The following is a 26,681-nucleotide window of genomic DNA, read 5'->3' on the forward strand; positions in this document are numbered from 1 at the left end:
TGTGAGCAGCCCTCTCTGCGATGGAAGTTCACAGCATTCGTTCTTAACCATTTCCTTGCCCAGGTGACGCCAACCTTTCCAGCTTGTGCTTAAGGTGTGTTAGCTAATTTCAAGGAGAGTTACTGTCTCCAAAATAGGGGCAGGCAGGGGGGGAAATAACAATCTTAACCACTACTACTTAACCTAAAGAGAAAAACTTGTGTGCCTGCTGCTATTTCAAATGAGGTAGTAGAAAAGTAACTAAAAGAAGAGGTAGTCACCCAAAGGTGATGACAGTGTTACTCTGGTAGAGCATGCCTCACAGCAGCTCTTGATGGAGTATTTCCCAGACCATCCTCTCGCGGAAATAAGGCATGTGGATCTGAAAAGAAAAGAAAAATCCATTAAATACACATCATGGCAGAAAGAGACACAAAATACGCAGAAACGCCCAGTTACTTCCTTATTATACACTTCCTTTTAAGAACCGCCAACGCTTGCCCTTCCGGTACAACCTGGCTTTCACCCGCACAGCTCCTAAGAGGGTGACATGCCACCAAAACCAGATCTCCTTGACCACACAACAGCTCACAAGCACTTTCACAGAAGAGCACTGCCTTGGAAAAGAACCAGTGTCTTCACTGGTCAAAGGCTGAGACCCATTTCTCCCAAAGATCCCAAGGCCAGATCTCACAAACCCCCTGGCTCCAGTACCTCGCCCAAGAGGAATCTCACTGGGAGCAGATACCGGACGCCAGGATGGAGAACACAGCTCTGCCCTGCTGAGGCCACTTGGAAGTTCCAGCCCAGCCACTATCTCCCAAGAACGGAGAGAGGTACAAAACCTCAGCCGCTGCACCAGATGCAATTAACAGCCGCTGCGTAACTTCCCTGGCTCTTGTCTCTGTGCGAAAGGGGCTGGAGCTGTTTAGAACCTTCACTCACCTGTGTAAAGGTCAGCGGTTTCTCTCTCGAGATGTAATCTGCGTATTTGCAGGTGAAAACGCCACAGTCGCTTCCATTCGATTGCTGAGGGATTTCCTAACGAATGCAAAGAAGATGGAGAATTTGCCTCTATCTTCAAGGAAAAGCAACTTGGAAGCAGCACCCATTACCAAAAATACCCTAACCAGACACTCCTGAACTTGCACCATCCCCAGTAACCGCTCCCCAACACAAGGAACAGACCCCAGGAACTGCACATCATCCCTGCCCTCGGCTTCCTACGCTCGGATGTTACAAGCCAAATTCCTGGCAGGCTGATAAGGGACAGCAGGCTTCCTCCCTGCAAGGTGTCTGGAGGTTTCTACAGTGTCTTTCTGAAGTGACATCCCTTAAATCGAGGCTTTCGGTGCTGCTTTTCGCTATTGCTGAGAAACATCAGCCCAAGCCCTTGCTTTGTCACGTGCCAGGATTTGGGCTGCAAACAAGCAGCCCACGTTCTCTGACGACTGCTAAAGAGACTTGAAATTTGACTTGTGAAATGGGGGCAAAGCCAAATTCACCTTCACGTGGCAGAGGAATTAAAAAAAAACCAACAAAGTATTCGGCCAGCAAGGAGAGGCACTGCTCAAAGATTTCATCCCAGCACGGTTTCCTGGTCCACTTGCAGCCCCATGTGGGACCAGAAGAAGATGCTTATGGCTGTTCTCTGAAGTCCTGGCCTTATGAGAAAGCGTTAAGAGCTTTGTGACAAGGAGTTCTAGTTCACATTTCAAGTGCAAGCAGTGCTCACTCACATGTGGCTCCATGCTGTGAACAGTCCACTCTGAAACATTCAGCTTCACGTGTCTTTTTTCACGGCTCTCCTCTTGCAGGTATTTGCTGTTGAAAACAAAAGAAAAGCCACTCTTCATCGCTGTAATTTAGGCCGAGAAAAAAAGAGCTGCTGAAAGATCACAGGAAGACGAATGGCCGGAGAGTAAACATGTCAGAGGATCCTCACAGCAGCTGATTTCAGGCATTTGGAGGAAAAATCCAAATCTTAAATTTACAAACGCTGCGAGAGGCTGCGAGCTAACCATCAGGAATGAGACCGACAATTCCGACAATTCCAAATAAGGTCATTGCTTAGCAGAGGTCAAAAAACCCCAAATCCCATGTTATCAGAGGAAGAACAGAAAAACCAAGCAAGGAACCCTAATGTCGTCAGCCCACCACGTGCCTGAATCCCACAGACTGCGTGCGCCTCCGGAAGGACAAATACAAAAGCTTTTGGGCCAGCACCTCTGGCTGAGGAAGTTTCCAGGCCAGCAGTTGCTGGAAAAAAGGACTGGATGCAGACCTGTTCTTATAGCCTTTCCCAGGCACCTGCTCTTAACTGTTCAGGACAGCACCGGACTAAACCAACGCTTGGTTTGTCTCTGCGGGGCCGCTCTCCTTGCTCTTGGGCTACAAAGCTGCTGGATTAAGGGGTTTTACTACCTCTGCATCAGTGGCAGAGACTTCTAAGGACGCCTGCTTGCACAACAGGAAAACCTGTCCCCGTTACGTTGGAGAGGTGTGCGTGCCAGCTGACACAGCTGCAAAAGCTGGCTACACGGTATCTGTCTTGAACGAGAATGTCAGAATTACAAAGAGCACCCAGTGGTATCCTCAAACACTTCTGCCCTCAAATTCTTCCCTTTCGTCAATAGCCCCATTTTATTGATCGCTAACAAAGTTGGTGCCCGTGTGCCACGGGGCTACCATGTCTTTGTCTGTGCTATAGGGGGAAGGTGGCAGAACCCAGGCATCCAAGACGCTGGGTGGAGGGGACGACGTGACACTAGGGAAGGAGTCACTGTCAGACAACTCGCAGCAAGCGAATCCAAGATTTCTGGTTTGTTATCTACAGGAAATGTGGAAACTTGCCGTCGTGTCACAGGGGCAAAACCCAAAACCCTTCTCCTAATTCACAACACAAAAGCACTGACTGAGCAGTTACTTACAGCAAAGTCTCACAAATCTTGTCCCCTCCTTGTCCCAGGGAGTCGTAGTATTTGACGGTCTTCTTTCTGGTGTCTATGACCTGTTATTCAAAGGTGACTGTTAGACAAAGCACCACCTTGTGCTGCACAAACCTCCATGACTTTTCTTGCTAGCTTTTTCTCCCCACCCAACTCTAAATAACAAGCCCGTTTGACTCACCGCTAGTGCCCAGTGCAAGCTCAAATTAATGGGCACTAAGATGACGTCCTTGTGGAAGACATCCACGCGTCTGGTCAATCTTCTTACTGTCCTGTAGCCCCCAGAAGCTAGTTTTTCATAAAACAAGGAACTAAAAGCGTGGACTGATGGATATCCTGCCTTCTTACTTCTCTCCATCACAAGACCCATGTAGAAATTAATGACCTGTACCACAAAGAGTAAACTGGAGATGTAAAATCAGACGCTAGCTTACCAAACGAAAAATACAGCCACATCTCTCTTCTGGCCACCCTGAAGTACGCAGCTGAGAGAACTCCAGCCTCAGCTGTCAGCTTTTGTTGAGAGAACTTCGCACTTGGTTACAGTTGTTTATCAAACTGCACTTTGGTAAAAACACCTGCCACCCACTCCAAGAACCTGGACTAACTCCTGGAAGCACATAACACAACAAGTAAAGGAACTGCCAGGAACACTGGACCCTTCAGTACCTAAAATAAGAACTGCACAGAGATTTCTAGCCTCTGCAGTGCAGGTCATCAAATAACTTTGAAAAGTACACGGTGAAGGGGTATTTTTAAAGAAATGCTCAATTAGAAGATCCCTGTGCTGCAGCTAGTTTTACCTCATCATTTAGCCAGCAACCGTTCCTTAAGGTGTGGATGTCCTCACGAGTCACCTTTAGGTTGAAGGCACTGCTCATGATCTCCTCTGGCTCACCTTTGCCTAATGCGGCAACGACCTCTCTCTCCATGGCCTGAAATGGACAATTAAATGGGGAAGGACTTGTGAAACAGAGCGTCGAGTATGCCAACCTGTGGGCACCTTTCAGCTCAAACACGGCCTGGAAATGAAGCTCAGGTGACAGAGCAACTGCCTTTGCCGGCTTTCGGCTAGGTTAGCAATCGCCCTTTTTGGTTGGTTGGTTGGTTTCAGCATCCTGACTTGGAACTTCAGGGCCCAGGTTTGCCTCAATTTGTTTTCACCAAGGAAGCTGAGATAAAACGCAGGGACGAGCAAACACACAGCAAACGCCTTTCCCATGCGATGCTGCAGCCCTCGCAACGCTGAGGTTTAAGGCAACCACAGCAGGCATTCTCCATGCCAAGGCAGCTACGTCAGGAGCCTGAAAGAATGGGAAGGTGGGGGAACTTCAAGGGAGCTGAAGTACCAGCAAAGGGAGAAACCGAGGCAGCTACACTGCAGTCAGGCAATCGGGAGTCCAGGCTGTGCATGCAGCTGGTTGTCATTTGCAGGTTTCCATGCAAAGGAAATTCTGCTTAGGGAATGCAAAGCAACCACTGGGTCTGTTAGTATAAAATACTCTGAACTGCCAGAGCATCTTCTTCTCGGTTGAACGTGGGCTAGCAGGATAAGAAAACCCCTGGTTTTCCTTGTACTGAGCATCACCCCGCAGACGTTGTAAACTCTGGACTTGCTAGCCCTTTCCAAGTCAATCCTCAAGAGGCAAAAAAGGGGGCGCTCGATCAGACTGCAACTCCCAAGAATAAAAGCGGCCAACACTCAGACAAGCAGGGGAGGCTGTTGTTAAACGTGGACTCCTTTTTGTCCGAGTAACAGAAGCCCCACCAACCCTTAGGTTAGCACAACTGAAGGAGTGCGTGGAGCATCAAGTGCTTAAATCCTTTCAATCCTTCAAACCAGCTTTAGTGCTGACCTTTGCACTGGGAAGTCACAGCTGCAGACACTCCCTAACAGCTTAAATGCAAGTTCTTCAGATTTCAAAAAGCCTGAAGAACCACCTGTAACAAATGGAGTTCCTTGCAGCTGTTTCACAGCCTTCTCTTTTGTCAAACAGCCCGTCAGCTACGGTACCTCTGTGAGCGGAGTAAAGTCTTTTCCTATTCTTCTCAGCCTTATGACTTTCTTTCCTTTCACGGCAAGGGCGGGTGACTTTTTGGCCTGGGCGGGTGCCAGAGGTACTTGGCATAACACACCTTCTGCGATCTGAGCTCCACGCTGTTCCTGTGAGACAAAAGGACGTTAAGCTACCAATCCAGCACAGATTTTTTTGCTAGGGGATAGCACAGAAAATCTTGCTCATGTCTAAAACTGGAAGGGCTTTTGTACACGCATCTAACCAGCCGACTCCAAAGTTACTTTTTGTCGAGGACTGCATCCCAACTGCGCACCCATGTAGTGCTGCACTCAAAACTAAACGGAGGCAAGAGAGGCAGGAAGTTAGTTTGGCTTGGAGTAGCGTTAAGAACCCCAGAAAAGCCTCCGCAGGTAGGTATCAGGTTGAGATGGAGATTAATAGCTCTGATTTCCAGGACTAAAATTTAATTTTGATCTCAATCCTGACCAGAGACGAAAGTCAAAGAGATGTACTTCCTATCTCACAAAACAAGACACCACTAAAGATACCACAGTCCGGCTCTGCAGGTCAACCAAGCCTGTGCAGTAAAGACTCTGAGGCTGTACCCAACACATCAAAGGGGAAGAAGAAAAATAGTATAGGGTAGTGCGCTCATCATAGTCCAGAAACAAAATGAACGGCAGCGGGAAACCCTTTGTGATCGTGCTACTCAACAAATCATGCTCCCGCTTCCCTTGGGAAAAACGACCTGGATGAATACAGATATTGTTGAGGAAGTAATGAAAGGGAGGAGCGCAAAAATTTCTGATCACAACCAGATACATTTTCCTAAAAAATGAAATCATGAATAACACAAGCTTACCCCTGCAACTGCAACAGCTTGTTTCACCGCTCCGTCCTCTTCCAGACATTCTTCTGCTGGTGGGGAGCCCCTGCGAGGAGAGGGAGAGAGAAAGAGAGAGAGCAGTGAGCTGTGGACCTGTACTGTCCCACAGAATTCTCAAGAATTCACCTTCTGGACAAGAAATGCTTTTTCAAGGCTGATGCTGACTACAGCCTTGGTTGCACACGTGTGACAACATCGTCTCCGCTTCCAGCACGATTCTTTCGGAGCAGCGAGACTGGCATAGAAGGAAGCGCTGGAGCTTTGTAAATTCCTTCCCATCTCCCTGTGCAAGACTCCTTTGGTTTCTCTTGATCAGTTTCATTATTTGGAAAACAGGGAAGCAACCAGCACTTCCTCTGTCAAGTGCTCTGGGATCTACTGGGGATAAATGCTCCGTGCTAGGGCTTATACTGCAAGGTATAACATGAACACCCGCAACTCTACCTGCAGCCACATACAGTTAGCTTACGGGAACTAAGACCAGCACAGGGAATGAAAAATGGGACACCTACAGGATATTTACTTGCCTTCTGTAGGCTAGTCAAGAGAGTGACTGTCCCCATTTGGAGAGGATTACCAGTAAAACCACACAGACTCTGAAGAGCAAACAAATACACAGACAGTAAAGATGTCTGTCTATACGTGCCTTCCTCAAAACCAAGAATTTGCCTTGTCACCAAAGACCCCCTTTTTCAGGAGGGAGACCTACAACAGACTCTCACAGTATTCTCCACTTTCAGTCCAGCGTGGTAAGAGTAGCTATCACAAGCTTTGTCAAATGACTTCCCTTGGTAGTTAAATCCACAAAAAAAGGCAAGAAAATGTTCCTTTCACTTCAACCCGTCATACTCTATCCGTTCCTTTATTTCCTTCTCTCCCCTCACGCTCAGGTGAACCATTGACAATTCCAGCACACAACAGTGCCGCACGGCTAAAGAGAGCGCTAGGCTTTAAAGCGGGGAGAAGAACAGGCACGGAAAGAGACACGCGCACAGAGCCAAAAGAAACAAGAACCGTGATGAAAAGAGACTCTACCTGGTCACAACATCTCCCTGAGACAGCTCTGGGCAGCAAACACCTACCAATTTGATACCTGCACAGAAAAGCAGTAGTATTAAAAAAATAAGTCAACTTTCAATTGCCATCAGATGTACGTAGCTCTCCGTTTCTGAGGAATAAATAAATAAAAAAAAAATATTTAAATTAGGAAGTTTGAACTCTGGCAAGCAGTGTGAACTTTGAATATCATGTGGGAGTGTATAGGAAATGCCCTATTTTCATTTGAAGTCTACCTACAAACTGGAAGGGATTTGAATCATGGGGATACTCACCAGTCCTTAGCGTTGGATATGGATAAACATCTCCTCCTTTTGTTTCTTCCGGGTCAGTCATCACAGGTTCCTTGGAATAGGCTTCAACCCTTTGGTGCAGCAAAAACAACAGAGGAGAATCACTATTTTTATACCTAGGGCATTTCTTGTCAGTACATACCAATTCACTAGGACAGATCCAGTTCAGACGGACGCAACTGTCTACGTTAGAGTTGGAAGTCATGGGTAAAGCAACAGGTATACGTAACGTAAAATTAAGCTGTTTAATCCCTTGGCAGAAACATCCTGTCTCCTGCACTAGTTTCCGGACAAAATGCAAAGGGATTTCCATGGGGAGTTTACGTTCAGAAACTCGGCCACTTTCAACTCGGGCACACTGAAGATACACGAGTCCAATTTTCTGTCTCTTCAGAATTTCAAGAGAGATCAATCAATCGTGGTATTTGTTCCCTTTACCAGTCAATCAGTGGCTTTTTTGGTTTGTCTTTAAAAAGAAAGAAACATTCTTTGCACATCCTACAAATAGCTGGATTAACCTGAGGAGGCCACCGAGGAGGACATTTTACTTCAGACCTGCTCTACCCTGACCTCAGAGACTACATGCTCATTAGCAGTCGGAGTGCATTAGGCACGTGCCCTGGGAACACGCTCTGGTTTAGCTTCACCTGAAAGGAATCTGCTTCACATGCTCCAGCTCTGCTCTGAGATATGAGCCCAACAGATCATTCAGGGACTATTCGTGCTTCATTGCAGGGAGCTGAAGCGGGGGGGTCGGTCTTTTAAAAATTACTTTGCCCCAACACTTGCCCTGGGACACTGCCCAGAACCCCCACAGTAGGACACAGTCATCCCCTCCGCTTCCATGTACAACACCTACAAAGTTACCACCAAGAAGTTAAAGGTAATTTTGCCTATAATTACTTGCGGAACCTTGTCGGCTCTGGATTAGGACGGCTTCCAGCATCTTCTTCCTTTACTGGTTCCAAAGGCTTTTGATGTTTCACCTTTTCTCCTCGCTGAACATCCTAGCAAAATGGAGGGAAAAACAAACAGCTTAGAACCACTGCATGTGAAGCAAACGTTTGTCATCCGGATATAGCGTGGACTGCACAGGCTGCTCCCAAAATACTGGCACGTTATTCACATTTACTTTAGCAGGAATTCCCACCTTCCTTTTGTGTTAGCCCTGCTCTAGGAGCTCGTGTCCCACCAGAACGCTCAAAATTCCTTCTGCAACTGTTTCCTCAATTGGGGGCCTCTGCTCTTCAGCTATGGTCTGCACCCCTTGCCTAATAATTCAGGCTAATAGGCATTCCTGCCAATAGACATCATGATTGGCTGCTATGAGTCCCCGGGCGTATCCTAATCATGCTCCACAGCTTGCCATGGCCTGCTTCTCCAGCACTTTGCCCTACATTCTTCTCCCATGTAAGCTCATCAGGAATTTTCCAATGGTTCCTTCAGGTATTGGAAGGAAAGGACAGGGAAAGACCTCTCAGATAGCCCTGTAAGGAAGGAGTAGCAGCAACTCAGTGGGTTTTTTCCCTCCGCCATCCTTTTAGACTTGCTACCTAAAGAGCAGAGTTGAGCTAGGTTAAGGACAACATAGTGAAACAACTCTGCAACAAATACATACTTAGTGACAAGGCAGTACAGCTCCACTGACAAGGGAAACTGGCTGCAGCGTCCTCCCCCACTACACCAGGTCCATGAAAATGGTTTAAAATTCAATCCTTTGGCAACAAACCACTGCTCTGTTCCAAGACTTGATGCACGTAAAGGCAAATGAAATGCTATATGCTGATTTCCCAGAAGCATCCCTTCAACTTCTTTCACTACACCCACTGTGCTGTTACAAACTGTTCCTTCAGCCTTTACACGCCGTTTTGCTATCAGTGCTAAGTTCTTTCCATTCAAAAGACACATTTCGCACTCAGGTTACCTCTTCAGCAGTACAGAAAAGCCTCCCCATTTTGCTGGCTTCCAAAGTGCTGCGTTCTGGCGCAGCGCGCTCCTTAATGGGTGGCCTCGGTGTCAAGACGCTGCCTGAGGCAGGTTTGATGTCCTGCTTGCCCCTCTGGCTTGTGCTAAAAACATCAAGGGCAAAAGAAATAGTATCAAGAGAAGGTTCAAATATGCAGCTCCTGATGCTAGCTTTACCAACAGCTGTTGTGTTAAAGCACGTACGCTGATGATGATGGAGACAGACGCGAGATGTTTACAACCTTTAGATGAAGACCTGCTGTCTTCAACTAGCTCATGGGAAAGTACAGAGAAGTCAAAGCGAAAATCGGAACAACTGCCTTGAAGATACACTGCTGTTTGTCACCTCAGCCTCTTCTCAAGTTCTACACTTCCTCTTACCACAGACCTTTAATCTTTATCTAATCTCCTGTGGCTATGAAGTATCTGGATTTAAAGAAAAAGCTTAAAATCAGTCGGGGGAGAAAAAACCAAAAAAGCAGCTGGAGACCTCCCTTAGTACAGCAGCCTGAGGGAGTTCCAGGCTACCTTGGAGGAATATTGCTCTGTGGACACAAATACAAATGTTAGGCAATACGGAGGAAGTTCAACAACAAAAGAGAAAGGCAATAAACCTTTCGGAGAAGAACTCCAAGAAAACGGAAGGATTTTTACCTCAGACGCGGAATTGTCTTGTCACAAAGGGACAGTGAGCGTAAGGCATCGATAACTACAAAAAGAAATTGAAGGGTTTTATGAGTTTACGGTAAAGAGCTTCACAAAAGAAAACTTGTCATTTTCTCTCCTACATCATAATATTATTTGTGTTATGTCACTTGAGGAGAGTTTCAGAGTTTCATACTGGCAACTACAGAAACTTGTGCACACAAGGGATTGCCAGCCAAAACCCGAAATAAAAAAGGGTTATCAGGACCTACTACCCAAAATCAGCTTTTCAAACAATTGACTTCTGGCAAGCCAACAGTGGACATATCAGAACTGAAGGACTGCATCCAAGGCAGCTCGTCTACTGAGATGACAAGATCAACGCCTGGCTCCACTCCAGAGGCAATGCAAGGATGCAGGCAGGAATCAGAGCTCACACTCAAGTATTCCCAGACGCTGCCTAGTATTGTGCCTGCAATAAGCCCTACAGAACTCTAGGGGTCCAGCTGTACGGTGCACAAGGGCGGGTGAAAAAGAAACGAGTTCATAACTCCATGTCAGCCTTACCAATCCGTAGTGTTCCTCCTTCTTCCATACACCATCTTGGTCTTTTAGCTGGAGGCTCAGAAAAGGTGGACTGCAAACAAAAAAAAGGAAAACAACGAGAGTAAAACGTGAATTCCATGTGAATGTCAGCAAACATAAACGTCCTGAAATTTAGTCAACTCTGTTCTGACTTGGGGACCATGATTTGCCCGCTCAGACTGCGGAAGAATGGCAATCTTTGCAGGATCTCTGACGAGTACACTTTAGGCTTTTAATACAGGCTCTCATATCTGCAGTGATTAAAACAATATAAGCTTGTCACGCAGTTATCACTAGTCCAAAGTGTGGTAGTTTAGCCCTTCAAAAACATATTTTGAACAAATAAGAGAGAATGACTCTCTCACGAACTAATAGTCAGAGCATGACAGATTCTTATTCCTCTTATCCTATAGGGCAATAAGAAAAATAGCACTACTACTTGAACCAAACTGGGAAGTCAAGCAGCTCATGACTCATTTTAACCGAGTCCGAGTCCTACAGCCATCCTCCCCCGGAACGGTGGATTATGAACCTATCAGAAGGAGGTTTATCCAGAGGAAGTACGCAGTTTTTCTTGCAAAGTAGTGTATTTTGATTCCTTAACTACAAGCTTGAGAAAGAGAGTAACAACAGTTTACAAACACAGGACAACCATAAACTGGGATGATGGGAAAGTATCTGGAAGGCCCAACTTCAGGACGCTTCAGGGAGAGACGCTTGCTCTTTCATCTTCCACAGATTCGCCCTATTTTCCCAACCCTTGCTAACCCCTTCCCCAGACTCTGTGCTCACAGCATCGTCCCTGACTGACGCTCTCCGACGTTTAGTTGCCTTGCGTTGCAACTTCACCACAGAGGAAACTTCTTCAGGTTTGTCTCCAGGCTCAGAGTTGTCAAAATCTAAAAAAGCAAAGACAGGCCATATAAGAACATGATAGGAAAGGAGATTAGGATTTCTATTGGCACCAAAGCCACAGCTAAAGCAGAGTAACCCATTTCAAGTTTCACACCCTTCTGCCAACAGCACTTGGTGGCAATTTTTGTATTAGTTGCTTCACTGAGCAGCCCCTCAGAGCCACAGCTCAAAGACTAACCCACCCGTGAGTCTGCCAGCCAGATCTGCAAAAAAACCCTGCTTTGGGGAACATTCCCTGTTTCCGGAGAAGCAGCACAGGGTGCAATTCATCCTCCTCCCACCTCCACACACGCATGTAGTTTATTACATGTACGTGGTTATTACAAAAGTAATAAACTAAAATAGAAAAAGTAGAAAAGTAAAAAGAAGTACAAAAGCCAGAGTTTTCTAAGGCAGATGAAACCTAAGAAAAATCAGGCCTATTAAAGACTTCTGTAACGTCCAATACCTGTTCTTCTCTTTTTGGCTGGAGGCTCATCGGGATCCTCCACAGGTGTACAAATGCTGAGGAAAGAACACACAGAAGAGTGGTTTGAAACTTCCTGAAGCTTCTACCAGGCTGACTTCCCTTCACAGGGCCCAAACTTCCAAAGTTACTTTTCATAGCCCAAAGGTCTCCTCCTCCGAGAACCCCTGTGATCATCTCAGGCACACACACCCAACCTGAGCACACCGCTGAGCATCCCCCATCAACCCCCCACAACCTCTCCCAGGCAACGGACCGCTCACACACAGCTCATTATCCCACTACACCCTATTAGGCCTCTTTTCCTCATTCTCCTAATGCTTCCTAACATTTTACATCTGTTCCTATCACCAAAAACTTGCAGAAGTTACGATGCCAAGTTTTCCTCTTTCCTCAAGGAAAGCCACATACCAGCCATTACTAAGCCTTCCAAGTTCCTCAGTCACTACACGGAGTTGCAAAGAAAAGACTAAGTAGGACAGGAAACAAAAGGTGGGAAAGCAACTCATGCAGACACCCACTGCAATAACTTACTGCTAAAGCAGTGCTCGGGAACTCGTTCTTCAAAGGATTCTTAGCTGCACCCTTTCTTATTAAGCGTATGTCCAAATATTCTATCACTTGATAACAACGATAAAATCCAGTACACATTTTTACTTTGGGAATGGAGCACAAAGGTTGCTCCTAGTTGGTTTTTTCCTCTATTTGCCCCACAAAATGCCATGACAGACGCCAAGGATTCTTTGAAGAATTCTTCCGTCTTTCTTACACAAAATCATTCCTTTTAAACTGTTAGGCCCCCAAAACCTGCTGCTATCACCACTCATGGACTATCTCATCTTCTCTCTGTATCAGGAGCACAAAAAGGAACCGATATCCTTAGCGGCACCTTTCATACAATACCAAGAATATTTGCTTTTACTATGCTGTTAAAGTCAGGCAGAAAATATCGGGGAGGGAGGTCTGAAAGGCAAATACACTATAATAAAAATGCAACCTTACTCAGCATATTTGACGTGGCAGAAGGTAAAACTAAGGAACCCAAAATATTGGTATCCTCCTGCTCGACTTCAGCAAGAGCTAGCTCATTCTGGGCTGCTTTTCAGTGAAAGCTTTCCAGCCTCATTCTTCTGCAGGGATCGGCACAATCCAACCTCCTCAAGGCTACTTCCTCAGAGAAGCACGGTTTAAACGCCTGACTGCGGTTCATAACCACAGTTTGTGAACACAAGTGCCTCTTTCTCCACCTTTACCAGAGCACCCAACACCTGTGACAGCCTTGTCTTCTCCTTTTTCACTTTAACAGACACTTGGAGGGCTAGAATTACTTGGATCACAAGAAAAGATGAATTCTCTCTTGCCAGTTCAGAAATAAACGTGGAAACCTTTGCTGTTCTGAAGCGGGCATGGCCAGGGAACGTGCATGGACAAAAGGGAAGGAAAAAATCAATCTAAGCCTAGCTACCTCTCTCTCCCATGGGAATACACAACCCCGGGAGGAGGTTAAACTGTGTCATTGCAACTGGGGTTTTGCCAAGGACCCGCCAGAAACAGGGAAGCGCACAGAGTGTTGAGTAGTATTTGAAACATGCCGAAAAAACGGGCCAGAACATAAAAGCAACTTGAGACCGCTCTCCAGGGAGAGACGCATTCATGTCCTTCTCCACGCTCTACAGGAGACAGCACCTATTTACGCCCAGCATTTGACTTGCCTCCTTAGCAAGGACAGGAAAGAAAGAAGGTATTAGGAAAACTCAACAACTCTGTAGGCTCCCACAGAAGCTCAGGCCCTCCTCTTTTCAAAACCTCCTCCCCCACCAGCGTTGAGGGCACTTCATTAAGATTTATAATTTGAATTTGTAAAAAATTCAAGTTTTCACAGGGTAACCCCCCATCCCAAAAAATCGCAGACTGCGCTTCAGCAGTGCAGTACGAGAGTAGCTAACGCTTATCTCCTTTGCCCACCACCTTCACCACTCACGCCCGTAATTGTTCATCCTTCTCTCACGGAAAAGCCTCAAGGGGCCGAGCCCAGCCCAGGAGCGTGGCGGGGACCCCGGGGCAGGACACCACACTGCGCCCCAGCCCGCAGAGCGGCTAACGGCTCAAGCCCCTCAGGCCGACGCCATGGGGCCGAGACTCCTGTTACCCCCAAGCAGGCCCCGGGGGGTCCCACAAGGCCCCGCTTACCCAGCCCTGGCCTCACGGCCCAAGCGACGCTTTGTGCCTCTCCGCTGGGGAGCTGCAGGCGCTGCGTGCGGTTCCGCCATGGCTCCGCTGCAACTAGGGACGCGGACGCTGCGTTCGACCATTGTGACGAACTGTGATGTAGCGGCGGCCAAGGGCCCGCTGCAGGGAGCCCGGCTAAAGCGGCCGCTGTGGGGCTGGCGAGTGCTGAGCTGGCTCCTGGTGGCCTTGGCTGGCGCTCGGGGGCCATCCTCTGCCCTGCCCCGCTGTTAAGGGGTGGGGGGTTTAATAGGGTTCTTCCTAGTGGTTTATCAGGTGTTGCCTCTGGGGTGGAAATGTGCCCGTGCTGCTGCAGCCACGTCCTGGAGAGCCTTTTCCACATGAGGAATGAAAATGAATGGTTAAGTCCAAGAGGAGCAAAGGGGGCAGATGAAAGGGCTCAGGGCAGGAATGGCCCTTTGGGACAGCCCTTGTCACAGGAGGTCCCCCTAGCTTTTGACGCCTGCAGGGAGTCTTAAGTGATGGTGGTGTCTGGTTTAATGACAACGACCTTCCTCATTACTTTAGGAACTTAATTGCCGCTCCACTTTATGCTTCAGGGCTCTGGCCCAGGAAGATGCCTGAGCGCTGGAGGCAGAAGTGGCCATGGCAGAGGCGTTGCAGGCAGGCTGCAGGCAGGGTGGGCGGTGGAAGCAGCCCGGCAGAGGGCAGGGCAGCCCCCCGCAGGGCCTGCGACTTGGAGATGCCTCTTCAGTCGGCTTCTGCCTCCCTCTCCTCTCCCCATCCCGCAGGTGTTAGCTGAATCCTGCAGCCGAGAGCTGGAGGGGGCGCAGGGCATTTGAGTTCCTGGGTAAAGAAAGATGCGAGGTTTTTCTCGGTTTCTCTCTGTGAAGCCAAAACTCACCTGCAACACTCCCGTTTCTGTCCACGGTGGAGAAAAGTGTGAAAGCAGCTTCATAGAACTGGATGCTGAAGCAGCATATTTCAACTTAGTGGCATAACAGTGGCCAGATTAGTGGCCATCACCACCTCTTTGTGGACCCAGAAGGACTAGGAGTGCCGGGCAGGGGTCCCTCAGCTTCCCGCCACCATTGCCATGGCAGGGGCTTGCATGGAGGTGGCACATCAGCTCAGCGAAGCCCCGCTGCAGCGTCTGCTCCACATCTGGTCTGGGCTGGGAGGATGGCTTTGGGGGAGGCGTGCGGAGACCCTGCTCTGTCTCCCGGTGTCACCAGAGAGGTGCCCAGCACTCCTGGAGATGGGCTCTGCTCCCTCCCCTGCCGCGTGGTGCATATATATCCATATATACACACACCGGCACAAGTGTCATTACATGTGCAGGCTTCACACTTCCAAACAAATCCTCATTTTCCACCGACCGAAACTGCAATCCTGTGTCACACGCTCAGACACTGTTCTCAAATAATACCCCCTCTACTCTGTTATTTACTTGCAATCTTCTTTGGTAATGACAGACCCTCATTAGCATTGGAGACTTTTTTTTAATCGGTATAAAACTTAACTTCAGTGCCATTGCCTAAACGCTTGGTTTGACCACACCAGAAGGTTTTCTTTCTTTCAAGAGATTAAAGAACATTTCAAGTTCAGCAGCAGCAGAATTCTATTTTTTCCTAAAACCAAACAGTTCTAAATTTTGTGTCAATTCTGATCAAGAACGCTCAGCCATGACACCGCAGTACCGGATTTTTTTCAAAAATCACCTGGTTTGTCTTTGTAGCATCTCTTAAACCTGAATATTCAGCCTAATGGGCATTCCAGATTAAGCGTTCTGAAATTCATTTGCTAAACCAACATGGGATCGTGCTTAAACCACTTCCAAACAACTTCAAGTTGAACTATTTACAATTGCCTCCCATCCAACACTGTGGGGACGGGGTGGGACACAACTCGCAGGATGAAGCAGATTTTCAGTGACTTCCAGGAGCAAGAGAATCAAGGCCATATTCTTCTCCGTCAAAATATTGGAGGAGGTGTCCTAAACTATGGCCACCTCACATATTAACCCTGCAAAGGGCAGTGCAAATCCTGAGAACTAATTTAGGTTACAAACAACAAATTTAACCTCAACGCGTTATTCCCTTCCAAAGGAAACAATCCACAGACATGAGTTCTGAGTTAATGTATTAATAGCGCTGTAAGCAGCCTTCAACTCTTTGTAAAAGAGTTAGACAACGCCAGATTAAAGAAGGGCCAAACCCCAAACTAAGGCTGTTCTTCCTTTGGGGAAAAAGACTTCTGTTCATAAAACTTCACCCTCTTGGCGGGATCAGGCAAGACAGAAGGAACCTTGTCGAAATACGGGTGGTCTGATACCGAGAAGGACACCAGAAATGCACAACCGGAGGGAAGCAGCAGGGAGGATCTTGCCCACAGACATACCCCGTACCCCTTTCTAGTGTTTAGAAGTTAATAAGCTTTGAAGAAATCAGTAGAGAAATTCCATGAGCATAAGCAAATGACTGAAGTCTTCATCCCTTTGCTATATTTTTAGAACAATCTTTGCTCTGTCACGTTAAGATGGATGTGGAAGCGGGACACCTGTGATCTGAGAAGAAAGAGACGTGTATCTAAACCAGAAAATTAAACAGCTGGCTTAGATCCATTCCGCTCTTTTGGACTTTACAACGTTGTCCAGTTTTTAAACACCCACGTTTTTGTTTCCAGATCATCATTCTTTGAAACCTCCCTCTTCAATCTCCCCCATTTTACAGGATTATGCCACCTCTTTAGTACTTCCAGCCTCCAAGGAACTCCTGGCACCTCACCTGCTCCAGCTATTCCTGAGACTGGTAATAACCCCTACAATGGCAAAGCTCTCACCCCCCACCAAGTCCCAGGAAATCCTCCCTGGCTAAAATGTCAAACACCAGGAGCCTGCATCCCTCCAAAAGCAGTTTACGCCCCAGCATCCTGACACATATTGAGGCTTCGTACAAGCCACTTCCACAGCTCACCCAAATTCCACAGTCTCTACTAGCTCATTCTGTTGTTCTTCAGGCATTTTCTCTTCCTAATCCTTGCTCTCTTGCCAAACCAGGCTCCTGGAATGAATGCGGAAGAAAAAAGAAGAAAAGCCAAACTTCTTTATCCTCCCTCTATTCAAACTCTGCTGGTAAGCAGATCAGGACTGGTGTTGGTATTAAATAACCATTTTGTTCTGACCTTGAATTTGTGACGTGTCCATTTTACAAACCACCAGCTCCCTTGATGGTTACCAACAGTTCTTCCCCTTCCTTGGGCATTGCTGGCATCGAGGTGGAAGCCCTGAAGTCCAGGCTTGTGTGTTTCCAAATCATTCTCTCCATCCTTGAAGCATATTGAAAACAACGGGTAATGCTGTAGGGATGACATTTCGGAGCACGTTCATCAAGGTGCGTTACAGTCACCTGCTCCACAGGCAGGGAATGCCAGGGCAGCAGCATTATTTGGGGGGCAGCAGACAGAAAAGGGTTCCGTGGACAGAAGCAGCCGTAAGGTATGGAAGTGAGGACCGCGTGTTCTTTGCGCTTCCGAGATCCAGGTTTTCCTCACGGGGACCCAAGTTACAGGTTTCACTTCCTTAGTGGAAGATACCGGCAAATAAAGGGATTGAGGTATTTTTTAAATCCTAAATTCCTATACAATTACGTATTTCCACTTGTTTTCTTAAGGAAAGCTGCAGCCCCACATTACACATCATCAAATCTACGATAACATTTACGCAAGGTGTAATTGCGCTCACCTCACACCCCTTCCACCCCCCTGCTACTCAATTTAGCAACCGATCCAACAGAGAAGGAACAGCTTTTGCCTCTCTCCCCCTGAAGCACACCAGCACCAGACCAGATCACTGCTGGGGGGGCTGGGAATCCACTGGGAGGGAAAGCAGAGCAGTCCCTTCCCATGACAGTTCCCACACTCCACCAAAAAGAAAAAAAAAAAAAGTGAAAAAAGACAAGAATGTGTTTTGAAAAATGAGACTATCAGACAAGAAGCACGGAAGCCCAGCTTCCTCCCACCACCTCTGCCGCTTGCACTGGCCCTGGGGCTCACTCCGTGCCACCAAGCCGGCAGGAGACTAGTCCAGCAGCAAAAAGCAAAGGATTTTCTGACAGCTTCGGGTACCGACCAGCCCAACAAAAAGTCAGATCAAGGGCAGCTGATGAAGGAAGAACACAAAGAACGACCTGTCCTTTTGGTGGCATCCAGCTATCAGATTGTTTCGAACCTTCTCAAACTGCTTCCTTAGTTCTTCTTCCACAACTTCCAATTTTTTTTCCCTTCTTTTTTGTTTTCCCCTCCCTTTTTAAACTGTGACATAAACCAGTTTCAGTTTGCTTTGCTGCTGAAATAGCAAGTCCCATTACTTGCGAAAGCACCTGGTATTTCTTCTCCATCCCCAATGCTGACACTAGGACTCGTGGCTCCACAATCCAGTCAAGCCTGCAAAGCAACGCAGCTGGAAACGGAATCAGGGGAAAAAAATCAGCTGATTTAATTCCCAGATCCGACTGGCTGTCCAAACACTAGTATAAGGGAGAAAGCAGAACACGTTTTCAGGAGCACAATTCTTGTTGGCAGCATGGACTTGGAGCAGCTCAACAGACAGTCGGAAAGTTATATCCTAGATTCTTTATCCAAACGCTGCTGCTACTCTGCAGAGACTTGAGCGCTTCCCGCTTCAAAAAGTAGAAAAGCCATTGACTCGGTAAAATAGAAGCCTTAAGTAAGCCAAAAATGTCATAAATAACACCAGCAAGAGCATTAGAAAAGCCGCTCCCTGATCTAGTCTGAAATAGCAGGTTGTAGCTCTGTGCTTTTCTCTCTTAATTTTACAAACACGTACATTGCATACTGTCACGGGCGGAGTGAATAACTTGGCTTGTAAGAGAGTAGTGAAACGTTTATGAACATAAAACAGTGATGTAACAAAGTTAGTAGTGAATGCGACAGTGTTTTACGCGATGCGATGCCAGGGTACACTGGGTTAGTCACTGCATAGAGGCCAGGGTCAGACAAGCTCTCAGGGAGACCCTCCCGTTGAGTCACGAGGTTCAGAAAGGACCCCCTTGCTTTCTAAACTCCTTCTCAGAGAGGAGTCGAGGTGCGGCTGGATCCAATCCTAGTCCCAGACCTGCTCAACGGTTTATGTCTAAAGGATTCTGTATGCGCAATCCATCCTTAGATCACTTAGCTAAGATTGCAAAGTTTAGCATGCTGTCAGTCACTTACCGAGAATCTGTTGCGGCAAGGAATCGCTCAAGCGCGAGGAGAAGAACCTTAAGCGAGCGTCCCCACTCAAGGGGAGATCCTGTCGTGCAGCCCGCTGCCGTGCAGGAGAGCTCAAAGGGCTCTTGGGCTGTCCACTCTTTCTGGAGTAAGATAATGGACCTATAGTCATATGCCCATGGGAACAGGGTACCTAGGGTCCCACTCCAGACAGTGCTTTGGTTGTGTCGCCAGCCATCTCCCACAGTTCAAGTGCAACTCATAACAACTCCTGCTGATGGCCATGGCTTGCGCAGGAGCCGGGGGGGGAAAAGGGGAGAGCACACCCCCACACATACACCTTACCTAGTTATGACTCACAAAAGTTCAGCCATCGCTCATTTGAAGCCTTGGGGAAGACTGCCCGCACGTGATTTTATTATTTTTTGTTTGAAATCAAAGTATAGGAAAGGGAAGAGTAGGGAAGCAGGAAGAACAGAAGAGCAGAGACTAGGGAAGCAGGTGGGATAGCAATTGCTGTCCTGTCGTACCCTGCACAATTGTGTTTCAAAAAGACTTTGCTCGAAAGGTCTTCGTGTTCCCACTCCTTCTGATTGGAAATACAGCGCAGGTTATCCTGGCAAACCTTTACTAAAGTTCGGCTGCCGTCTTGAACTGGTTTTCAGTTGACTTGCACAACAGCAACTACATCAACTTGTTATAAAAAAACTAACACAACAGAAATCCACCTCAAGCAAGTCAGAAGTAATAGTACCTCCCTAAAAACATAACAGTTGTAGGAAGGACATGAAGACATCAACGGAGAGGTGATACCGGGGGCGGGACGAGTCTATTCTCTCATCCCTGTCTTTCAGCATTCATTCCCATGTAGCATTTTTAACCTCCTGGGAACCAAATTTTCCTAACCTCATCTCCACTGAAGTAGAAACACTTGTACTATTAAAGCTTCTCACAGTGACTCTGAAAGAGAAAAGGCCATATTCCAAGCCAGACACTGCAGTTTCCTGCTCAGAATTATTACGTTCTCTTAAATTTTTTTTTTTTTTTCCACCTCCAGGGAAGGTTAAAAATTTGAACTCCTTATCACCTCCACAACTCCTCCTGATGCTGCAATAAGTTGAAAAATTACAGGCTGATGAGGAAAAAAAGGTGGTCCTGCCCAGCCGAGCGGGGCCAAGGCCAGGATCCTGTCTTTTGTGGAATCAGAGAAGCAGAGAATGGCTTGGGTTGGAAGGGACCTTAAAGATCATCTGAGAGATCCCATGGGCAGGGACACCTGCCACCAGACCAGCTTGCTCCAAGCCCCCTCCAACCTGGCCTTGGACACCTCCAGGGATGGGGCAGCCACAGCTTCTCTGGGCAACCTGGGCCAGGGGCTCACCACCGTCACAGCAAAGAATTTCTGCCCGAGATCTTATCTAAATCTCCCCTCCGTCCCTTTGAAACCAGCACCCCTTGTTCTGTCGCTCCCCTCCCTGATCCAGAGTCCCTCCCCAGCTCTCCTGGAGCCCCTTTAGGGACTGGAAGGGGCTCGAAGGTCTCCCCGGAGCCTTCTCTTCTCCAGGCTGGACACCCCCAACTCCCTCAGCCTGTCCTCCCAGCAGAGGGGCTCCAGCCCTCCCAGCATCTCCAGGGCCTCCTCTGGCCCCGCTCCAACAGCTCCGTGTCCTTCTGCTCTTGGCGGCACCAGAGCTGGATGCAGTGCTCCAAACGCGGGCTCTCACGGGAACCCCCACGGTCCCTAGAGCTGTGCTCTTTCCCTCCCACCCATCGGGCACCAGGGACACAGTGCCACGGAGAGGTGGCCCCTGAGGGGGGAAGGCTCCGGTGCCGCTCCTGTAACACTTCAAAGCACCAAATCAGGGCACTTGTCACGCCCACGTGTTTTGGAAACAAAATAAATCCCCTCCCTGCCTCTAGCATGAGCAATCACAAAGGGAGCATCAGTTTTCACCTTTGCTGTCCCCCCGCCATCCCCAGCCGAGGATGACTCTGCTCCTGGTAGACCTGTGGTCACTGGCCATGTGAGGCCAGGTCTGAGCCAGCCTTGGGGGCTGAGCCCCCTCCACGGCCTTCCTGTGAGCAAGGACCACCTCACGGGGCAGCCGGCAGCGTCACAACTGTGCGAAGAAGCCCCATGGGGAGTGTGTGTCCCCCCTGCCCCGCCGAGGGCGGCAGGGCATTACTCACACCGCACACGCGCTCGCCCATCAGCACGAAAAAGAGCAAGCTCGTCATCTCCAAAAGGCCATTTCCTAAGGAGAAGCGAGGCCCAGCTCCCACACAACTGCTCACCCAGAGCACAGTGTTAACAGGCTGTTGCTCCCCAGGGGCTGCTCTCCGGGAACCGCCTCGGGGCACAAGGACACGAGCCCCGGCTGAAGGGCCAGAGCCATGGATCAGAGGGGACGGCGGCTGCTACGCGTACAATTTCCCCACCGCCTCATACACAGAGGCTTTCAGCAGCCACAAGCGCTGCCAAGCGACCAGCAGCAGGTGTCCCCCGACGGGGTTTACTCCACACAAGTCCTTGGCGGGTCGCGGAGAGGACAGAGAAGGCACCAGGTAAGGTGTTCACAGCAGCATCACCCTGCTCCTTCCATCACACCCCCGAGCCCCCTCTGCTTAACGGGGGGGGCCCAGGAGGACCTGGGCAGTGTCCTTACCCCACTCGCCCCTCTGCAGGGCTTGTTCTCTGGTTCACTGGGGTTTTTTCCCACAAAAAACCCACAAATTCTGCTTTTGTACTCAGCAGAGCACAGGGTCAGCCTCAAAACTGCAGCCCCCAGACAGCGAGAACCCAAGGGAAGGGGAAAGGACACTTCAAGCATTCAGCTACTGCGTCCTAGCGGTAATAAACAGCTAAAATCTTCCACGTCCTCCGGAATCCCAGGAAGATGTAGTATCTCATGGAGGGACAAACCACGACAGATGGCCTTTGTAATAGTTCTTCCTTTGGAGAATCTCCTCTGATTTGGGGATAGATTAAGCTCATCATTTTGAAAGCAGAGAGCGATGTGGCTGCTGACCCGCACCACAGCCAAACCACCGCGTCAGCCGGCCCAGGAGAGCAGACCTTCAGGCGAGGAGCAGCCCGGGAAGGCGGAAGGGTGATCCCACCGACGGCGACAGAGGGCATGGCCCCAAAATCACCAGCTTTCCCCCAAAGATGAGGAGAGGAGAGACCGCATCACCGGGCAGGAATCACCTCACATGATGGTAACTGCCATTACAGAAACAACACCACACGGTCATTTGTACAAGCGTTCCAACACGGAGCTTCCAAACCACCTCTTGGGCAATTTTCCCTCTGCGATGGTCAAGGAAAGACCTGAAATCCCACTCCAGCTCTGGAGTGTAAGCTAGAGGGGGGAAAAAAATGAAAGAAAGTGGGAAACACCATGTTTAAACTGATCTAGCTGGGTCTGAGCGTAACAGAGCGAGGATCGACACAAGCTCTTCATTGGGCAGACGCCTGGAGGCAGCGCCTGCGGCAGAGCAGCAATAATCTCCTACTTGGCTGTTACTGGGATTCTCGCTGCTGAACAACGTCCTGGTTGTCCCTTCAGCATTTTGGGACAATCGCTTGGAGGTTCTGGTGCTCTGATACCCAGCCTGGCCAGAGTCTTCTTCCTCCATACACTGTCAGTGAGCTAAAACCCACATTGGTATGTCAACCTTTTCTTCAGTGACCAAAAAAAAAAAAAAAAAAAAAAAAAAAAAAATCACTGTCATTACCAGATCAAGTTTCATTCCAGTAAGGCTCTTTAAAGAATTTAAATATTTATTTTAATAAAAATAAATAAATACTTCTCTTGTCACATTATAAAACTCCCTGGAGAAAGAAAAAAACCAAACCAACCCCAACCACAGGGGTTTCTCTCGCAAATCAAAATATGGTAAATGCTTTCTTCTGATGGTCATCACAAATCCACTTGTAGGCATCAAGTAGATGGTAGATTATTCCAGAAACAGAAGAAAACTCTCTTTGAGGAAACAGTAGTTCAGCAGCTTCTTGTTGGGATGAGAAGTTCAGCTCACACAACTGTTGCCACCACCAGATGAGTCCCATTTGTCCATAACGTGACCACGTGTGCTGTGAGAGAAGTTCAGCTCATGCAATGTCACCACCACCAGATGAGTCCCATTCGTCCATAAGGTGGCCACGTGCGCTGCGAGGTGTGAGCAGCCCTCTCTGCGATGGAAGTTCACAGCATTTGTTCTTCACCTTTCCCTTGGCCAGGTGACACCAACCTTTCCAGCTTGCACGTAAGGTGTGTTAGCTAATTTCAAAGAGAGTTACTGTCTCCAAAATAGGGGCAGGCGGGGGGCGGGGGAAATAATCTTAACCACTACTTCTTAACCTACAGAGAAAAACTCTTTCCTTAACCTACGGAGAAAAACATCTAACAACAATAACGTATGAGAAAAATAACTAGAAGAACGGTTCCTCCTGTCGTGCAGGTCTCACAGCAGCTCCTGATGGAGTATTTCCCACACCATCTTCTTACGGAAGTAAGGCATGTGGGTCTGAAAAGAAAAGAAAATCCATGAAATGCACCTCATGGCAGAAAGAGACACAAAATACGCAGAAACACCCACTTAATTCTTTACTATGAAGTTCCTTTTAAGAACTGTCAACACTTGCCCTTCGGGTACAGCCTGTCTTTCACCCACACAGCTCCTAAGAGGGTGACATGCCACCAAAACCAGATCTCCTTGACCACACAACAGCTCACAAGCACTTTCACAGAAGAGCACTGCCTTGGAAAAGAACCAGCGTCTTCACTGGTCAAAGGCTGAGACCCATTTCTCCCAAAGATCCAAAGGCCAGATCCCACAAACCCACTGGCTCCAGTATCTCCCCCAAGAGGAATCTCACTGGGAGCAGACACCTCAGCCGCTGCGTAACTTCCCTGGCTCTTGTCTCTGTGCGAAAGGGGCTGGAGCTGTTTAGAACCTTCACTCACCTGTGTAAAGGTCAGCGGTTTGTCTCTGCAGATGTAATCTGCGTATTTGCAGGTGAAAACGCCGCAGTCGCTTCCGTTTGATTGCTGAGGGATTTCCTAACGAATGCAAAGAAGATGGAGAATTTGCCTCTATCTTCAAGGAAAAGCAACTTGGAAGCAGCACCCATTACCAAAAATACCCTAACCAGACACTCCTGAACTTGCACCATCCCCAGTAACCGCTCCCCAACACGAGGAACAGACCCCAGGAACTGCACATCATCCCTCCCCTCGGCTTCCTACGCTCGGATGTTACAAGCCAAATTCCTGGCAGGCTGATAAGGGACAGCAGGCTTCCTCCCTGCAAGGTGTCTGGAGGTTTCTACAGTGTCTTTCTAAAGTGACATCCCTTAAATCGAGGCTTTCGGTGCTGCTTTTCACTATTAACTTGGCAAGAAACATCAGCCCAAGCCCTTGCTTTGTCACGTGCCAGGATCTGGGCTGCAAACAAGCAGCCCACGTTCTCTGACGACTGCTAAAGAGACTTGAAATTTGACTTGTGAAATGGGGGCAAAGCCAAATTCACCTTCACGTGGCAGAGCAATTTTAAAAAACCCAACAAAGTATTCGGCCAGCAAGGAGAGGCACTGCTCAAAGATTTCATCCCAGCACTGTTTCCTGGTCCACTTGCAGCCCCATGTGGTACCAGAAGAAGATGCTTATGGCTGTTCTCTGAAGTCCTTGCCTTATGAGAAAGCGTTAAGAGCTTTGTGACAAGGAGTTCTAGTTCACATTTCAAGTGCAAGCAGTGCTCACTCACATGTGGCTCCATGCTGTGAACAGTCCACTCCGAAACATTCAGCTTCAGGTGTCTTTTTTCACGGCTCTCCTCTTGCAGGTATTTGCTGTTTAAAACAAAAGAAGAAAAAAAAAAAATCACTCTTCATCGCTGTAATTCAGGCCGAGAAAAAAAGAGCTGCTGAAAGATCACAGGAAGATGAATGGCAGGAGGGTTTTATTGATCACTAACAAGGTTGGTGCCCGTGTGCCACGGGGCTACCATGTCTTTGTCTGTGCTCTAGGGGGAAGGTGGCAGAACCCAGGCATCCAAGACGCTGGGTGGAGGGGACGACGTGACACTAGGGAAGGAGTCACTGTCAGACAACTCGCAGCAAGCGAATCCAAGATTTCTGGTTTGTTATCTACAAGACATGTGGAAACTTGCAGCCCTGTCACAGGGGCAAAATCCCAAACCCTTCTCCTCATTCACAACACAAAAGCACTGACTGAGCAGTTACTTACAGCAAAGTCTCACAAATCTTGTTCCCTCCTTGTCCCAGGGAGTCGTAGTATTTGATGGTCTTCTTTCTGGTGTCTACGACCTGTTATTCAAAGGTGACTGTTAGACAAAGCGCAACCTTGTGCTGCACAAACCTCCATGACTTTTCTTGCTAGCTTTTTCTCCCCACCCAACTCTAAATAACAAGCCCGTTTGACTCACCGCTAGTGCCCAGTGCAAACGCAAGTTAATGGGCACTAAGATGATGTCCTTGTCGAAGAGATCCACACGCCTGGTCCATCTTCCTACAGCTTTGTAGCCCCCAGAAGTAAGTTTTTCATAAAAGAATGAACTGAAAGCGTGGACTGATGGATACCCCTCCTTCTTACTTCTTTCCATCACAAGACCCATGTAGAAATTGATGACCTGTACCATAAAGAGTAAACTGGAGATGTAAAACAAGACACTAGCTTACCAAATGAAAAGCACAGCAACAGCTCTTTTCTGGCCACCCTGAAGTACGCAGCTGAGAGAACTCCAGCCTCAGCTGCCAGCTTTTGTTGTGAGAATTTCCCACTTGGTTACATCTGCAGTTTGGTAAAAACACCTGCCACCCACTCCAAGAACCTGGACTAACTCCTGGAAGCGGCACAATACAAGTAAAGGAACTGCCAGAAGCACCGGACCCTTCAGTACCTAAAATAAGAACTGCACAGAGATTCAGAGATTTCTAGGCTCTGCAGTGCAGGTCATCAAATAACTTTGCAAAGACTTGTGTACACGCTGAAGGGGTATTTTGAAATTAACGCTCCATTAGAAGATCCCTGTGCTGCAGCTACTTTTACCTCATCGTTTAGCCAGCAAAGCTTCCTTAGGGTGTGGACGTCCTGGCGCGTGACCCTTAGTTTGAAGGCACTGCTCAGGATCTCATCTGGCTCGCCTTTGCCTAATGCGGCAACGACCTCTCTCTCCATGGCCTGAAATGGACAATTAAATGGGGAAGGACTTGTGCAACAGAGCATCGAGCATGCCAACCTCTGGGCAGCTTTCAACTCAAACACGGCCTGGAGACGAAGCTCAGGTGACAGAGCAACTGCCTTTGCCGGCTTTCGGCTAGGTTAGCAATCGCCCTTTTTGGTTGGTTGGTTGGTTGGTTTCAGCATCCTGACTTGGAACTTCAGGGCCCATGTTTGCCTCAATTTGTTTTCACCAAGGAAGCTGAGACAAAACGCAGGGACGAGCAAACACACAGCAAACGCCTTTCCCATGCGATGCTGCAGC

At 48.2% G+C, this 26,681-nt stretch overlaps 2 protein-coding genes across 2 annotated transcripts; both read right to left on the bottom strand.

Moving 5' to 3' along the window:
• Nucleotides 1-298: 298 nt before the first annotated feature.
• LOC128911070 (sentrin-specific protease 2-like) lies at nt 299-22,311 on the bottom strand. The gene is made up of 8 exons (XM_054205322.1): nt 22,249-22,311; nt 11,721-11,738; nt 3,731-3,862; nt 3,109-3,312; nt 2,910-2,989; nt 1,719-1,803; nt 925-1,020; nt 299-361 (listed from the first exon to the last, which is right to left on the bottom strand). The coding sequence occupies exons 1-8, from the start codon at nt 22,309-22,311 to the stop codon at nt 299-301; spliced, it is 741 nt and encodes a 246-aa protein (XP_054061297.1).
• Nucleotides 22,312-23,562: 1,251 nt separating this feature from the next.
• On the bottom strand, nt 23,563-26,374 carry LOC128911071 (sentrin-specific protease 2-like). Its single transcript, XM_054205323.1, has 4 exons — nt 26,246-26,374; nt 25,623-25,826; nt 25,430-25,503; nt 23,563-23,578 (listed from the first exon to the last, which is right to left on the bottom strand). Exons 1-4 carry the CDS (start codon nt 26,372-26,374, stop codon nt 23,563-23,565), a joined length of 423 nt encoding a protein of 140 aa, XP_054061298.1.
• Nucleotides 26,375-26,681: the final 307 nt, after the last annotated feature.

Source organism: Rissa tridactyla, chromosome 6 (genome assembly GCF_028500815.1).
Source record: "Rissa tridactyla isolate bRisTri1 chromosome 6, bRisTri1.patW.cur.20221130, whole genome shotgun sequence".
NCBI lineage: Eukaryota > Metazoa > Chordata > Aves > Charadriiformes > Laridae > Rissa > Rissa tridactyla.

Coding starts and splice junctions, on each gene's coding strand:
- LOC128911070 (XM_054205322.1), bottom strand. CDS start 22,311: ATGCCCTCTGTCGCCGTCGGTGGGATCACCCTTCCGCCTTCCCGGGCT. Junction 1,804..2,909: donor AAGATTTGTGAGACTTTGCT/GTAAGTAACTGC, acceptor TGTTTTCAACAG/CAAATACCTGCAAGAGGAGA. Junction 1,021..1,718: donor TTCACAGCATGGAGCCACAT/GTGAGTGAGCAC, acceptor TGCATTCGTTAG/GAAATCCCTCAGCAATCGAA.
- LOC128911071 (XM_054205323.1), bottom strand. CDS start 26,374: ATGGAGAGAGAGGTCGTTGCCGCATTAGGCAAAGGCGAGCCAGATGAG. Junction 25,827..26,245: donor TTTGCTGGCTAAACGATGAG/GTAAAAGTAGCT, acceptor TTTATGGTACAG/GTCATCAATTTCTACATGGG. Junction 25,504..25,622: donor GTTTGCACTGGGCACTAGCG/GTGAGTCAAACG, acceptor TTTGAATAACAG/GTCGTAGACACCAGAAAGAA.